Source organism: Rhinoraja longicauda, chromosome 22 (assembly GCF_053455715.1).
Source record: "Rhinoraja longicauda isolate Sanriku21f chromosome 22, sRhiLon1.1, whole genome shotgun sequence".
Classification (NCBI taxonomy): Eukaryota; Metazoa; Chordata; class Chondrichthyes; order Rajiformes; family Arhynchobatidae; genus Rhinoraja; species Rhinoraja longicauda.
Genome location: NC_135974.1, coordinates 14,269,242 through 14,286,181, shown reverse-complemented (window position 1 = coordinate 14,286,181; position 16,940 = coordinate 14,269,242). Strand labels below are relative to the sequence as shown.

The 16,940-nt window shown below is 48.0% G+C and overlaps 1 protein-coding gene across 4 annotated transcripts in view; it reads right to left on the bottom strand.

Annotated features, from left to right (window-relative positions):
- Nucleotides 1–16,940, bottom strand: part of LOC144604408 (protein NDRG3-like) — an 88,832-nt gene that overhangs the window by 32,297 nt on the left and 39,595 nt on the right. For all 4 annotated transcript variants that reach the window (XM_078418780.1, XM_078418781.1, XM_078418782.1 and 1 more), the window contains exons 3-9: nucleotides 16,850–16,885; nucleotides 10,193–10,298; nucleotides 7,569–7,689; nucleotides 6,850–6,912; nucleotides 6,632–6,692; nucleotides 4,961–5,047; nucleotides 2,852–2,908 (exon numbers count right to left, since the gene is read on the bottom strand). In XM_078418780.1, the coding sequence (XP_078274906.1) occupies nucleotides 2,852–2,908; nucleotides 4,961–5,047; nucleotides 6,632–6,692; nucleotides 6,850–6,912; nucleotides 7,569–7,689; nucleotides 10,193–10,298; nucleotides 16,850–16,885 (531 nt within the window). The remainder of the gene's footprint in view (nucleotides 1–2,851; nucleotides 2,909–4,960; nucleotides 5,048–6,631; nucleotides 6,693–6,849; nucleotides 6,913–7,568; nucleotides 7,690–10,192; nucleotides 10,299–16,849; nucleotides 16,886–16,940) is intronic.

Genomic DNA, 16,940 nt, shown 5'->3' with positions numbered 1-16,940 from the left:
CTTCTTTGTCCAGCCCCCCCCCCCAACTCTCTTTTCCAGCCTCCTCTCTCTATTCCAATCAATCTGAAGAAGGGTCCTGACCCAAACCATCACCCAGCTATTCCCTCCACAAATGCTGCCTGACCTGCTGAGTTCCCCCAGCATTTTGTATTTTGCTCAAGATTTCAAAATCTGCAGTCTCTTGTGACTACAGATGATATATATTGACCAAAATATTTTTTTAAATAGGATCTTAATCTGCGTATGAATGCCGATTTCTCTAATTTCAAGCAACTCCTGCATTCCCTCCCATCACCCCAATCGTCCTACCAGTTCTCCTGTTCACATAGACAATAGACAATAGGTGCAGGAGTAGGCCATTCGGCCCTTCGAGCCAGCACCGCCATTCAATGTGATCATGGCTGATCATTCTCAATCAGTACCCCGTTCCTGCCTTCTCCCCATACCCCCTGACTCCGCTATCCTTAAGAGCTCTATCCAGCTCTCTCTTGAATGCATTCAGAGAATTGGCCTCCACTGCCTTCTGAGGCAGAGAATTCCACAGATTCACCACTCTCTGACTGAAAAAGATTTTCCTCATCTCAGTTCTAAATGGCCTACCCCTTATTCTTAAACTGTGCCCCTTGTTCTGGACTCCCCCAGCATTGGGAACATGTTTCCTGCCTCTAACGTGTCCAACCCCTTAATAATCTTATACATTTCGATAAGATCTGTATCCCTCCCTGTATCCCTCCTGTTATCACACTTTCCCCAGACAACCATTCACTATTTTGGCCTCCACCCTTCCTGAGGGCATCTGTTGCCGGCCCTGATTTATTCTGGTCTTCTCTCACCTCCAGTTAATTCCTCCCCCCCCCCCCCCCCCCACCCCACCTCTTCTTTCAGTCTGAAGAAGCGTTCTTCACCTATTCTATTTCTCCAGAGAAACACAGCAACCTTTGAGTAAACATCGGGCAAAAGCAGCAACAAATGAAAATTGATAAAAAACTGCAGATGCCAGCAACCCCAAGTAAAAACAGAATAGCACTTTCAGCATTTTCTATTTTTACATCGCGCAGCAGCTGTGGGAAACGAAACGGAGTTAACATTTCAGGCTGAAGTTGAGTAATCTTCAACGCAAAACATTAATTATTTCTTTCCACTAATGCTGCTTGACCTGCTGAGTGTTTTAGCTGGCCTTTTTTACAGCTCGCAACGTGTTCCTGCAAAACAGGCACGTATTGGGCAGCACGGCGGTAGAGTTGCTGCCTTACAGCAGCGCCACAGTCCCGGGTTCAATCCTGACGACGGGTGCTGTCTGTACGAGAGTTTGTACGTTCTCCCCGTGACCTGCGTGGGTTTTCCCCAGGTGCTCTGGTTTCCTTCCACACTCCAAAGATGTACAGGTCTGTAGGTTAATTGGCTTTGGTAAAATTGTCCCTAGTATGCAGGATAGTCCTAGTGTACGGGGATCGCTGGTCGGCGCGGACTCGGTGGGCCGAAGGGCCCGTTTCCATGTTGTATCTCTAAAGTCTAAAGAATTGTCCATGACAAGAAGCCCCATCATTTATCAAGAAACACGAGTTGAAACACAGTGTGTTTACTTTGTTCCCCCTCAAATTCCGTTAGAGCAAATTTCATTCCATATCTCAAATTTCAGGGGAATTAATCTGTGAATTTTGTACGAGCAAATTTCCGTAACCCAAAAAACAGTACTTCCAATTTTACAAAGCAGCAAATCTTTGGACATCAAGTGCTTCAGGGCTCCCCAGTTCCATGGAAGGAGAAGTTTGGTTTTGTTTACAAAACAGGCCCTTCGGCCCATCGAATCCATGCCAACCAACAATCACTAGTTCTATCCTACACACTAGAGCCAATTTACAGAAGCAAATTAACCTACAAACAATCACATCTTTGGTATGTGGGAGGAAACCGAAGCACCTGGAAAAAACCCACGTGGTCACTGGTAGAACATACGAACTCCGTACAGACAGTACCCGAAGTCAGGATCGAACCCCAGGTCCATGGCGCTGGAAGGCAGCAACTCCACCGCTGTGCCATCCCAAAGGATGAACGGTTGTTAAAAAAATGTATTATGCTTAAGGGTCGACATAAGCAGCAAAACATATACACATCAGCACGATTGTCCATAAACACCGATCTCCTTGATGGAGAGATTGCTGAGAGAACAATTAGTAAATGGCAGGCTTGTCAGCAAACATTCACATATCTGCAACATAGTACCAACTATTGATTAGACAATGCGAGCAGTTTTGGGCCTCATGTCATGATCACAGGAATGATTGGGTTAACACGAGCATTAGGATGAGCATTTGACGGCACTTGGCCCGTACACGCTGGGGTTTAGGATGAGGGGAGGACCAAATTGAAACTTACCAAATAGTGAAAGACCTGGTTAGAGTGGATGTGGAGAGGATGTTTCCACTAGTGGGAGAGTCTAGGACCAAAGGGCACAGCCTCAGAATAAAAGGACGCACCTTCAGAAAGGAGATGAGGAGGAATGTCTTTGGTCAGAGGGTGGTGAATCTGTGGAATTCATTGGACGGCTGTGGAGGTCAAATCAATGGATATTTGGGTGTTTGGATATTTGCGCAGGTTGACGGATTCTTGATTAGTATGGGTGTTAGGGGTTAGGGGGAGAAGTCAGGAGAATGGGGTTCAGAGGGAAAGGTAGATCAGCCATGATTGAATGGCAGAGCAGACAAAATGGGCCAAATGGCCTAATTCTGCTCCTAGAACACATGAATCTATATCTGCAATATGGTGCCAACCGTTCCATTGATCAGACAAGGAGAAAGGAACTCAATGATGGTGACTGTGATTGTATCTAGTGTGGACAGTTGGAACTCACGCTGCTGAAGTGATGACCCAGCACAATGTCATCCAAGTTGGTGGTCCATCCCGTGAGCTGAAAGAAAAAAAGGAAAGTTACTTCATCGAGAACAGCAATGCAAAAGCAAATGTCATCACCTGCGGACACACAGCCCTGGAGTAACTCAGTGGGTCAGGCAGCATCTCTGGAGAACATGGATAAGTGATAAGTGGATAAGGGCGGCACGGTAGCACAGCGGTAGAGTTGCTGCCGCTCAGCGCCAGGGACCCGGGTTCAATCCTGACTACGGGTGCTTGTATGCTCCGAGTTTGTACGTTCGTCATGTGACTGCGTGGGTTTTCTCCGGGTGCTCCAGGTTTCCTCCAATACTCCAAAGGCATACGGGTTTGTGGGTAAATTGGCTTCCGTACAGGACATTGCTGGTCGGCGTGGGCTCGGTAGGCCGAAGGGCCTGTTCCACGTTGTATCTCTCCAAGTCTAAGAGTGGATCAGGCGCCGCTCCAAGAGGCCGAGCGCGCAGAGGGGATACTGCTTGCAGTGGCAGGGGACGCTCTGACACAATCCCACCACCAGAACAACAGGCCTTCATGGCCAGGTTAACACTCTAGACTGATGAAGGGTCTCGACCCAAAACGTCACCTATTCTTTTTCCCCCAGAGATGCTGCCTGACCCACTGAGTTACTCCAGCATTTTGAGCCTATCTTCGGTGTAAACCAGTATCTGCAGTTCCTTCCTGCACATTATGCCCCTGTATAGTCAAGATATTTACTGAATTGCATGCAAGAAAGAAACTGCAACGCACCCAAGTATATGTGACCATGAACATACTGTGTCTATGCATTCTGTATTTAAAAATAGGGATGTATTTATATGTCTGGCAATAATCTAACTGAGCCGTATGCAATAAAAGTATGTCACTGTACCTTGGTCACATGGTAATAAAGAACTATTGATAGCTCCCGTCACGGAAGCCACAAGTGCTAGAGACCCGAAACATTAACTCACAGATGCTGCCTCATGTTATTTCTGACTTCCAACACCTGCTATTTGTTTAATGCCAATTCTCACTGCCGGGGCTCAGAATAAATATTTCAGTGCAGGTTACTGGAAGCTTGTCAGTGATAGGGAAACATAGAAACATAGAAAATAGGTGCAGGAGTAGGCCATTCGGTCCTTCGAGCCTGCACCGCCATTCAATATGATCATGGCTGATCATCCAGCTCAGTAGCCTGTACCTGCCTTCTCTCCATACCCCCTGATCCCTTTAGCAAAAAGGGCCACATCTAACTCCCTCTTAAATATAGCCAATGAACTGGCCTCAACTACCCTCTGTGGCAGAGAATTCCACAGACTCACCACTCTCTGTGTGAAGAAATGTTTTCTCATCTCGGTCCTAAAAGACTTCCCCCTTATCCTTAAGCTGTGACCCCTGGTTCTGGACTCCCCCAACATCGGGAACAATCTTCCCGCATCTAGCCTCTCCAACCCCTTAAGAATTTTATATGTTTCTATAAGATCCCCCGTCAGTCTTCTAAATTCCAGCGAGTACAAGCCCAGTCTATCCAGTCTTTCCTCATATGCAAGTCCCGCCATCCCAGGGATTAATCTGGTGAACCTTCTCTGTACTCCCTCTAAGGCAAGAACGTCTTTCCTCAGGTTAGGAGACCAAAACTGCACACAATACTCCAGGTGCGGTCTCACCAAGGCCCTGTACAACTGCAGCAGAACCTCCCTGCTCCTAACATAGAAACATAGAAAATAGGTGCAGGAGGAGGCCATTCAGCCCTTCGAGCCTGCACCGCCATTCAATATGATCATGGCTGATCATCCAACTCAGTAACCTGTACCTGCCTTCTCTCCATACCCCCTGATCCCTTTAGCCACAAGGGCCACATCTAACTCCCTCTTAAATATAGCCAATGAACTGCAAGAATTACACACACACACACACTTGAAGGGTGTGCATACATCCACACATAAAAACACACATATATACACATATATATATTATATGTACATTGTATTTTATATGTATACAAAATAAAATCACACATGCAAAGTGTTAGGTTGCAAATTTCCCCAGGTGAACGAAATTGGCGAATGAATGCCAATGTTATCCGACAAACCTTCGATGCAGCCCAGTCCATCCACCCTTTAGCGCAAGGGTCAATGTTGATCAGGACAAGTCCCTCCACGAGATTTTGGTGATTCAGCTGCATAGAGCAACACGCAGGAGTTAAACATTAGCAACAGTTCAAGATACACGGAGAGGCATCGCACAGAGACAGCCGCGACCCTCCCTCCTGAGTTGAGAGGTTCTGGGTTCAAATCCCACTCCAGAGCCTCCTGCGCAATAATCCAGGCCAACACACCAACACACTGGCGCAGCTGCTGCCGAAGAGTCAGAGCCCCCGGTTCAATACTGATCTCGGGTGCACTTTCTCTCCGTGACCGCCTGGATTTCCTCCGGTTCCCATTAACACCCCAAAGACGTGCGGGTTTGTAGCTTAATTGTGTCCCTCTGTAAATTGCCCCTCGTGTGTAAGGAGCGGATGCAAAAGTGGGATAACATAGAACTAGTGCGAGCTAGGTGATCGATGGTCGGCGTGGACTCCGTGGGCCGAAGGGGCCGTTTCCACGTTCTATCTCTTTATCCTAAACCAGGGCAGTAGTGAGCAAGGGGCGTGCAGAGGAGTCTTTGGGCAAGTGGACAATTAGGCTTTCACGGAGGACATTAACTGGACCTTAGCAGTCTCTTGTCAGTCATCTTTCCTAGAGCAACTTCAGTGAGCCAAACAAATTATTTTACAACAATCTGCTCATTTCCTGGTCACCAAGCATTGAAATTAGCTCTTTAATTTACATTTATTTAACAATTTGCCAGAGCTGCCATTTTAACCCATTAGTGCGAGAATCTGAACTGCAAGCCATGGTAATAGAATAACTTCACCACAAGTGATACAAATATGCCACCAAAACACAACAAAAGTTGCACTCGCAAATGATGCGGCGGATTAGTTATAGAGGCACAGAGCATGGAAACAGGCCCTGCATATGCCAACCAAGATGCCCCATGTACACTCGACCAACCTGCCCCCCTCTTTGGCCCATATCCCTCTAAACCTGTCCTATCCATGTACCTGTCCAAATGTCCTTTAAATGTTGTTATAGTAGCCACCTCATCTACTCCTCTGGCAGCACATTCTAAATACCCACTACTCTCAGTGTCAAAAAGTTGCCCCTCAGATTCCTATTCAATCTTGCCCCAGTCACCGTAAACCTATATCCTCTGGTTCTTGATTCCCTTACTCTGGGTAAAAGACTGCGCATCTGCCTTATCTATTCCCCATATGATTTTTTGTTTTGTTTACACTGTAGTGGCCTGGCGGAGGCCAGAGAAAAGGCAGGACGCCAGGCAGGTTTAGTTAACAGTCTTTATTAGGCTGTGAGCTCCTGCTCACAGCATAGTCCACCTAGGGATGAACCACACCTCCCAACGGGCTGACCTTTAACCCCTTACGCCTGTCCGTCAAGTGACGAGGGGGCTGACCCAAGGAGTGGCCTGACCCAAGGAGTGGCCTGATCCCCAGGGACCGCCACAACACCTCCATAAGATCACCCCTCAACCTCCTGAGCCCCAAGGATTAAAGTCCTTGCCTGCACAACCTTTCCCTATGGCTCAGGCCCTCAAGTCCTGGCAGCATTATCGTACATCTTCTTTGTACTCGTCCCAGCTTAGCACTATCTTTCCTGGACTGAAACACAGTGCTCGCGATCAGGATTAGTCGGATACTCACCGCAAATCTGGTCAGGATGTAAGCTCCAGCCCCAACTCCAATTCCAATCACATTGTGAATGCTGCAAGACAATCAGACTACTTCAGTATTCCTGGTGCTCACCGACATGGAACAGAGGGAAGACCATATGATGGAAAGCGGTGGAGGGTGTGGGGGAGAAGGGAATGGAACGGGTGTTGGCGTGGGCTCCATTTAAGGACATGTTCACATGAACTTACTTTAAGTGGGTTAGAACTGCAGTCAGCATCTCAGCCAGCTCGTCCATGGTTGGGTACAGGTACCTGCAAAGCCAAAGAGGAAGGAAACACAAGTCAGGAAGATTGCATTGAGGCACTCTAAGCTAATAACCGTGCAGTTAAACAGCCTGCTGGTCCTTGTACACACAGAGTTCTAGGCCACTCTGGTAACCTGGGAGCCTCTTCTGGCTTTATTCTCAATTACTTGGCCACTCATCAAAATGGCCGAAGGGTTCAGCAAACTATAATTCCAATTTCCGAGTGTAGAGAGTAGCGTTTACTTTAGTTTAGAGATACAGCGTAAAAACAGGCCCTTCGGCCCACCAAGTCCACGCCGGCCAGCAATCGCCCCGTATACTAGCACTATCCTACTCACTCGGGACAATTTACAATTTTATCAAACCCAATTAACCTACAAATCTGTACGCCTTTGGAGGAAACCGGGGAACATCCACGCGGTCACGGGGAGCACGTACAAACTCTGTAGAGAGCACCCGTAGTCGGGATGGAAGCCGGGTCTCCGGTGCTGTAAGGCAGCCTCTCAGTTTCAGCTTCCATTGACAAGGTTGGGCAGAGGAGTTGGAACTGAAGAATATCAGGTGCAGATAAGCTGGTCAGAGGAACTGGCTCAATGGCTTGAATGGCCATTCCAATGTTGAAAGATAGAACTGGGAAAACAAGAGCACGGAAACCGTCCTTACCCTGTTGGGAAAGGTGGAGCGGCTTCCTGGTGTCCAGGGGCATCAACGTGGCAGACAGCAAAGTGGTGCATGATCTCATGCATGTCCTCATAGTTAAACAATGTGTTGAAGCAGGATTTATCTGTGGGAAACAAGGAGATGTTAACCAAAGCAGGAGAATAGGGGCAGGGAGAGAAAAACATCAGCACATCCACGTGACATTCATTCATGCTCAGATAGAATCTACAACAGAGTAACATTACTTTCATATTCCGCCTGGGTAGCTTACAGCCTAATTAATGAACAATGTATGAACAATGAATTCTCCAATTTTAGGCAACTAGCAAGCATGGTTTTCATTTTATCTGTGGCTCACCGTATTTGGGCATTGGGCAAAGCACTCGACTGGGCAACCCCAACAATTAGCCCCAAACCAACATTTCTAAATCAGATCAACTGCCCATTATCACGTTATTCATAAGATCAGAAGAGATCGGAGCAGAATTAGGCCAATCAAGTCTACTCCGCCATTCAATCATGGCTAATCTATCTCACCCTCATCTCACCCTCATTCTCCTGCCTTCTCCCCATAACCTCCGACAGCTGTACTAATCAAGAACCTATCTATCTCTGCCTTAAATATATCCACTGACTTGGCCTCCACAGCCTTCTGTGGCAAAGAATTCCACAGGTTCATCACCCTCCGACGAATAAATTCCTCATCTCCTTCCTAAAAGAACGTCCTTTAATTCTGAGGCTATGACCTCTAGTCCTAGACTCTCCCACTAGTGCAAACATCCTCTCCACATCCACTCTATCCAAGCCTTTCACTATTCTGTACGTTTCAATGAGGTCCCTCCTCATTCTTCTAAACTCAAATACCTGTTTTCAAATATTTGAGGCCAACTTCCAAAATTGCAGGATTTAACTCGTCGTATGCTCCACTTCACTCTCACGTTGTATGTAGTGACTTTAAAAATGTTATTGGTTGCAGAGACATTGAGAAATTCCAAGTGTTATATAATGCAGCTCTCTCCATTTGGAGAGTCAGTCATACGGCGTGGAAACAGGCCATTCTGCCAAACTTGCCCACACCGACCAACATGTCCCCTCTATACTAGTCCCACTTGCCTGCATTTGGCCCATATCCCTCTAAACTTGTCCTATCAATGTACCTGTCCAAACGTTTATTAAACATCGCGATAGTACCTGCCTCAACTCCCTCCTCCGGCAGCTCGTTCCACACACCCACCACCCTTTGCGGAAATAGTTGCCCCTCGGGTTCCTATTAAATCTTTCCTCTCTCACCTTAAACCTATGTCCTTTGGTTTTTGATTCCCCTACTCTGGGCAATAGACTCTGTGCGTCTACCCGATCTATTCCTAATTTCTGGAACTTGTTGTTTTTGCAAACCTCTACGTTTCACAGACAGAGTTAGTACTGAGTCGGGGTATCGTTCAATGCCTGCATTTCCTTTAAACTAGTGCACGTCTAAATATTCAGTGGAGTGGATCAAATGGCCCCACTCCAATACATGGAATATCCTGCCAAGCATCCATGACTTCCCCACGCCGAGAATCTGGCTCCGATCCTTGGCTACTGTGTGGAAAGACGGAATGTTCAGTTTCGAGATTCAGCCTTCAGTCCACATCGACCATCAATCACCCGCTCATACCAATTCTATGTTATCCCACTTTCGCATCCACTCCCTACACACAACGAGTAATTTACAGAGGGCAACTTAGTTTAGTTTAGAGATACATCGTGGAAACAGGCCCTTGTGGAGTCCACGCCAACCAGCGATCACCGGTACACTCGTTCTATCACGCACACTGCAGGTGGTACTATAAAATGGTGCCTCTGGCATACTGACTCAGTGGGCTGTTCTGTATATGCTGTACTGACCGGGGCATTGTGTTGATGGACGGTGATAGTATTGCTGAGCTGTATGCACTGTTTTTCAGTATTTCACTGTACCTTGGTGCACGTGATAATAAAGAAACCAGCGGACTTGTTGCCCAGACTTTCGGATCTACAGGCAATCCATTTTCCTCCAAACGCACCTGATGTTTGGCACCAGACAAGGAGCCTGGTGGGGCGGCATTGCAGCACAGAAATAGAGTTTTGCTGCCTCACAGCGCCAGAGACCTGGGTCTGATCCTGACTACTGGTGCTGTAAGAAAATAACTGCAGATGCTGGTACAAATCGAAGGTATTTATTTCACAAAATGCTGGAGTAACTCAGCGGGTTAGGCAGCATCTCAGGAGTGGGGGAATGGGGGACGTTTCGGGTCGAGACCCTTCTTCAGACTGATGTCAGGTGGGCGGGACAAAGGAAGGATATAGGTGGAGACAGGAAGATAGAGGGAGATCTGGGAAGGGGAGGGGAAGAGAGGTGCTGTCTGTACGAAGTTTGGACGTTCTCCATATGACCGCGTGGGTTTCCTCCCACATTCCAAAGACATACAGGTTTGTAGATTAATTGGCTTCTATAAAGTGTAAATTGTCCCTAGTCTGTAGGGTAGTGCTAGTGTACGGGGTGATCGCTGGTCGGCGCGGACTCAGTGGGCCGAGGGGCCTGTTTCCACGCTGGATCTCTAAAGTCTAAAGGAGAGCAGGAGAAATAAAAAAAGCCGCGGACTTACGGTTGAGACCAATGTCGTGGTAGGTCAAGATGACGGGTCTGTTCCCCTTCTGAGTGCCGCGCATGGTCACGTGGAGCACCCCGTGTGCGGTTTCAATGTCATGTTCCTGTGGATGAAGCGCAGAGCATTACACCGACGCAACACCTCCCCGTAACAAACCTGCTGCTATGTCCTATCGTGCTACCCATACAGCTGACCAACAAGCTGCAACGTTCAAGCATTGAGACACAAGGAACTGCAGATGCTGGAATCTTGAGCAAAGCACAAAGTGCTGGAGGAACTCGGAGCGTCAGGCAGCGTCTGCGGTGGGGAATCGACAGACGATGCTTCGGATCAAGACCCTTCTTCGGACCAGGTTGAACCAGGTTTACAATGGAGGAAAGACCTCATGTACACCACCACCACATTTTCTCCAAGACAATAATCAGTCCACAGCACTATCAAGCGTTGTTATATAAATTTCAATTTACATTTCACTTCCTTCAATCTACACTTCACTTGCTTCAATCTACACTTCACGCCGCCTCGGCAAGGCCACCAGCATAATCAAGGACCAGTCTCACCCCGGTCACGCCCTCCCTCTCCCCTCTCCCATCAAGCACGAGGTACAGAAGTGTGAAAACACACCCCTCCAGATTCAGGGACAGTTTCTTCCCGGCTGTTATCAGGCAACTGAACTGTCTTTTCACAAACTGGAGAACAGTCCTGCGCTGGTATCTACCTCATTGGAGATCTTTAACTATATTAATCAGACTTTACCATGCACTAAACATTATACCCTTTATCCTGTGTCTGCACGCTGTGGGCTGGCTTGATTGTAATTGTGTACAATATTTGCACTGATTGGATAGCATGCAAAAAAGCTTTTCACTGTACCTCGGTGCACGTGATAATAAACTAAACTAAGACAGCATTGAAACTTAAAGGCAGTTATCAGGAATGATTAACAAACCAAATCTCACACCAAACCACAGAGAGCTATCGGAATTCTGGCAGCCTGGTCAAAAGCGGTCCTTGTGAAACATGGTAGAAGGAGAGGGGCCTAGAGTGGACTCCAGAGTCTTGCTCTCATTGATGCGCTATGGGTAAATGAAGGTCATTCAGGACATCAGGGTGCAAACATCCCACAGGTGAACACACCAAATGTGGAGGCAGCTCTGCCTCAAACTGGAGAGGGCGGCAGGTGCACTACAGGTGAGTATTCAACGCATCCCCAAGGCCCCTCCCGCAATTCACCACAAGTATCTGCGACTCATTGATCTGAACCCAGCCATCTTGAGTTTGAAGCATTGACAATTGTTTTAAAGCGTCACTTTGATCGTTTAAAACACACAGAACAGGCAATTCTCTTAACACCCTAGAAATGGTGTTGAAGGATTTGTCAAAAACTCCCAGATCAGCTAATCACCAAGAGTCACACGCAGACGCACAACGTGTGCGCAAGGACAAAACCAATGTCCCCAAGTCTATGTGGAGGTTGTAGTGTTTAATAGCCTGATGGCTTTAGGGAAGAAGCTGTTCCTGAACCTGGACGTTACAGTTTTCAGGCTCCTGTACCTTCTTCTCGATGGCAGGAGTGAAATTAGAGCGTGGCCAGGGTGGTGTGGGTCTCTGACGATGCTTTGAGGTGGCGACTATTGTAGATCCCCTCAATGGCGGGGAAGCCAGTACCGTGATGGACTGGGCAGTGTTCACCACTTTTTGCAAGCTTCTTCATTCTTGGGCGTTCAAGTTGCCGAACCAGGCCGTGATGCCACCAGTCAATGTGCTCTACTGTACACCTGTAGAACTTCCAGCTCTTTACCAATGTTAAGGTCCAGGCCAGAGGTTCAGCCCAAGGCCCCATTACTCCTTCAAAAATCAACGTACAGGTTTGTAGGTTAATTGGCTTCAGTAAAAATTGTAAATTGTCCCTAGTGCACAGGATAGTGCTAGTGTATGGGGTGATCGCTGTTCGGCACGGACTTGGTAGGCCGAAGGCCCCGTTTCACAGCTGTAGCTCTAAACTAAACGATAGTCTTTCCACTGACTGGGTAACACACAACAACAAATGCACTAACCATATCCTGCACACTAGGGATAATTTACAACATTACCAAAGCCAATTAATAATAATAATAATAATAATAATGCATTACATTTATATAGCGCTTTTCTAACACTCAAAGACGCTTTACAGGGTTTACTAAAACATAAAAGAAAATAAATAGATAAATGAGTAAACGAAGAGAAAAGGAAAAAGAAGGTGAGGTAACGGTCAGTGATTGAAGGCAGTGCTGAACAGATGAGACTTCAGTGATGTTTTGAATGTGGTGAGTGAGGAGGAGTCTCTGACGGTTTGGGGTAGTGAGTTCCAGAGTGTGGGAGCAGCGATGGAGAAAGCTCTGTCCCCCCAGGATCTGAGTTTGGTCCGGATGGGGGGGGACAGGAGGTTGGCAGCAGCAGAGCGGAGGGTGCAGGTGGGAGTGTGCCTGTGGAGGAGGTCAGTCAGGTAGGATGGGGCCAGGTTATGGAGGGCTTTGTATGTCATGAGGAGGATTTTGTACTGGATTCTCTGAGGGATGGGGAGCCAGTGGAGCTTGTAAAGGACGGGGGTGATATGATCACGGATTGGGGAGTGGGTGAGTAGACGGGCAGCGGAGTTCTGGATGTGTTGGAGTTTGTTGATGATTTTTGAGGGTGAGCCATAGAGGAGGCTGTTGCATTAGTCCAGACGGGAGGTGATGAAGGCGTGGATGAGGGTTTCAGCAGCTGTGGAGGAGAGGGATGGACAGAGACGGGCGATGTTTTTGAGGTGGAAGAAGCCAAGATTTTATTTCAGTGATGCAGTTTGTCAGGGTCGAGTGTGTGGTGGTGGAGATAGACTTGATGGAGATGAGGAGCTGGATATCATCGGCATAGCAGTGGAACTTGAGACCATGACGATGGATTAATTGACCAAGGGGGAACAGGTACAGGATGAAGAGGAGGGGGCCAAGAACTGAACCTACAAACCTGAATGGCTTTGGAATGTGGAAGGAAACCCACAGTCACAGGGAGAACGTACAAACTCCGTACAAACAGTACCCGTGGTCAGGATCGAACCCGGCTCTCTGGCCCAGCAACTCTACTGCTGCCCCACGTTGTTGCCCCTCCCCTCCTACTAACCCACGTTGTTGCCCCTCCCCTCCTACTAACCCGGTTCTCTCTCATTACTACCAAAAGTGCTGGAGGAACTAGAGTGCTGGAGGTTGGGCAGCATCTGTGAGGGGATTGGAGGTGTGATTTTTCCGATTGGGACTTTTCTTCAGACTCCAGTCAAAAAGCCACCTGTCCATTCCCTCCACAGATGCTGCCTGATCCGCTGAGTTCCTCCAGCACTTTGCGATCAGCTCAAAACTCCAGCATCTACAGTTCCTTTCACCTCTCTCGCTAATATACTGCTGGGCTACGAGCCAGCATCTAAATTTAAAACTTTTCCTTCCTCATTGTGGAGGTCTCTCCGAGCCGCATAGACGAGGAAGTTTCTTCCTTATTCCGCCTTTTCTACCCATATTACACGCTGTATTTGTCTTGATTTATTGTCACATGTACCGTGACACAAAAAACCTCATGCGCACATGTTCTCTGCCTTGCTGCCTTCATGGTCTCGAGTTTCCCCATTCTGGGGTGGCGCGGTTTAGTTTAGAGATACAATGTGGAAATGGGCCCTTGTGCCCACCGAGTGCATGCTGACCAACAATCATCTGTACACCAGCACTATCTTACACACTGGGGTCAATTTACAGAGTACAATTAACCTACAAACTTGTACATCTTTCAAGTGTGGGAGGAAACCGGAGCACCCGGGGAAAAGCCACGCGGTCACAGGGAGAACGTACAAACTCTGTACAGACAGCACCCGTGGTCAAAATCGAAATCGGGTCTTTGGAGCTGTAAGGCAGTAACTCTACCGCTGCGCCACTGTGTCACCCAACTCTCAGCATTGTAGCGCACCAGTTCCATGTACAAAGTCCAATGTCCGGATTTATATGTACATTTCCTATCTATAATCGCTCCTTCGGATAGACACAAAATGCTGGAGTAACTCAGCGGGACAGGCAGCATCTCTGGAGAGAAGGAATGGGTGACGTTTCGGGTCGAGACCCTTCTTCAGTCTTCTCGACCCGAAACGTCACCCATTCCTTCTCTCCAGAGATGTTGCCTGTCCCGCTGAGTTACTCCAGCATTTTGTGTCTATCTTCGATTTAAACCAGCATCTGCAGTTCCTTCCGACACATATAATCTCTCCTTGTTTGGGCGCTGTTTGTGAACCTGTTCGTGAGGCACCAGTTAACGGCAGCTGCTCGCTAGTGCGTTAGAGCCAACAGGATTACGGGCAGAGCCGCTGAATAACAAGACGGCAGAAGCCAGCGAGGAGGTATCTAGGCCAGCCCTGTCACCACACATTAATCTCCAAGCCTGCGATTAGTGACCCTATGCTGCTTTTCTCAAACACTAACCCCGTGTACAGCTGGCCCTGGCAGACTCTCAACCTGGTCCCCATTTACACCGCCTAATCTACGGTGTTGTTGCAGTATAAAGTTGCTTTTACAGCGTTTCTCAGCTGTCTTCCACTGTCCCAAAGTGTTTTGCAATGAGCTAGAATTACAATCACAAAGCAGGGGCACAGGCCATTCGGCCCACCAAGTCCATTCGCACCACCATTCACCCACTCACACTAATCTCATTTCATTCTCCCCACATTCTCAACAAAACCCTTCAGTTTCTATCACTCACCTAAAAACAAAGGGGATTTAGTGTCCAATTAACCCATTGACGGCACATAGTTTTAGGGTTATCATTGTCATAAGGTCATACAGTGTGGAAACAGGCCTTTCACTTCCCCGCACCAACATGTCCCAACTACACTAGTCCCACCTGCCTGCATTTGGCCTATATCCCTCTAAACCTATCCTAACCTTGTATCTGTTCAAATGTTTCTTAAATGTTGTGATAGTACCTGCCTCAATTACCTCCTCTGGCAGCTCGTTCCATATATCTACCACCCATTGTGTAAAAAAACCTGTCCCCTCAGGTTCCTATTACATCTTTCTCCCCCCTCACCTTAAACCTATGTCCTCTGGTTCTCGATTCCCCTACTTTGAGTAAAAGACTCAGTGCATTCACCCAAAATGGAGTCCCAGCTTGTTCGACCTTTCCTTGTCGCTCAGGCCCTCCCTCCGGAATACTAGCAATTCCAACTTTACTGCTGGTACTTTTGCCTGCTGTCCTGCCTGCGATATATATTTTTTAAGAGATCCAGCGTGGTAACAAGCTCTTTGGCCTACCGAGTCCACGCCGACCATTAGGGTTGCCAACTGTGCCTTATTAGCCGGGACATCCCTTATATTGGGCTAAATTTGTTTGTCCCGTAGGGGACCGTCTTTGTCCTGTATTAGGCCCGGGAGACGCTGTAGGCCCGGACAGTGTAGTCCCGGACAGTGTAGGCCGGGGGGCCGCTGTAGGCCTGGACAGCGTAGGCTAACAGAGTGTGTTCAGGGAACGGGGCCGAATATGTTCGCCTAACGGAGGTTGCGTAGCAACCCGCCTCCCGCCACGGGCAGCCGCCATTGGTGGAGCGGGAGCACGTGGCCGCTGGCTGGGTGAGGTCACGTGGGGCCAGACCATCGATCACGCCCCAAACTGGTTTGACATTATACCCCTTTTGCATCCATTCCCTGCCCACTAAGGATTATTTACAGTGGGGTAATTAACCTCCAAACCTGCACTTCTTTGGGAGTGTAAGCCCCACACAGACGGCAGCAGAGGTCAGGATCGAACCTGGGATGTTGGTGCTATGAAGCAGCAACACTATCATCTGCACCGCCTTCACTTGCTTTAGAAACGCAGATCTCCAGGCACCAAACCTACAATTTGCCAGGCCAGTGAGCTTTACACTGTGGAAGGGTTTGACTATACAACTACAAGTAATAGGCTGGCGTCAGCCATGATGTTCTGACCTTGTACACATGCCCTGCCCTCTGTTCCAGGAGTCACCAGGCCTGGAACTCAAGGCCCCAGCGTATGGCCAATGACGGACTAAAATAGCACAAAGCATTGTGAAGAAACGTTTCAACACAAAATGTCACCTATTCCTTTTCTCCCGAGAGGCTGCCTGATCCGCTGAGTTACTCCAGCATTTTGTGTCTCTCTGCAAAGCAAAACAAATTGGGCAGCACCGTGGCACAGCGGCAGAGTTGCTGCCCTACAGTGTCAGAGACCCGGGTTCAATCCAGACCACGGATGCCGTCTGTATGGAGTTTGTACGATCTCTCCGTGACCAACGTGGGTTTTTTCTGGGTGCTCCGTTTTCCTCCCACACTCCAAACGACGTACAGGTTTGTAGGTAAGACACAAAATGCTGGAATAACTCAGCGGGACAGGCAGCATCTCTGGAGAGAAAGAATGGGTGACGTTTCGGATCGAGACTCTTCTTCAAACAGATTTGTAGGTTAATTTGTTTTGTACAATTGTAAATTGTCCCGAGGACAATGTGTGCAGGATAGTGCAAGTGTTCGGGGATCGCTGGTCGGCGCCGACTCGGTGGGTCGAAGGGCCTGTTTCCGCGCTGCATCTCTAAACTGAACTAAAAACCACACCAAACCCACTAGCCCATAGAATGCAGAGAGACCTTACCTGACAGTCAAAATCCTGGATGTTTCTTGCAGAATTCTGTGGAGAAAGGAAAGAAAGCAGCCATCAATATCCCAATTAATTGCAAACTGTC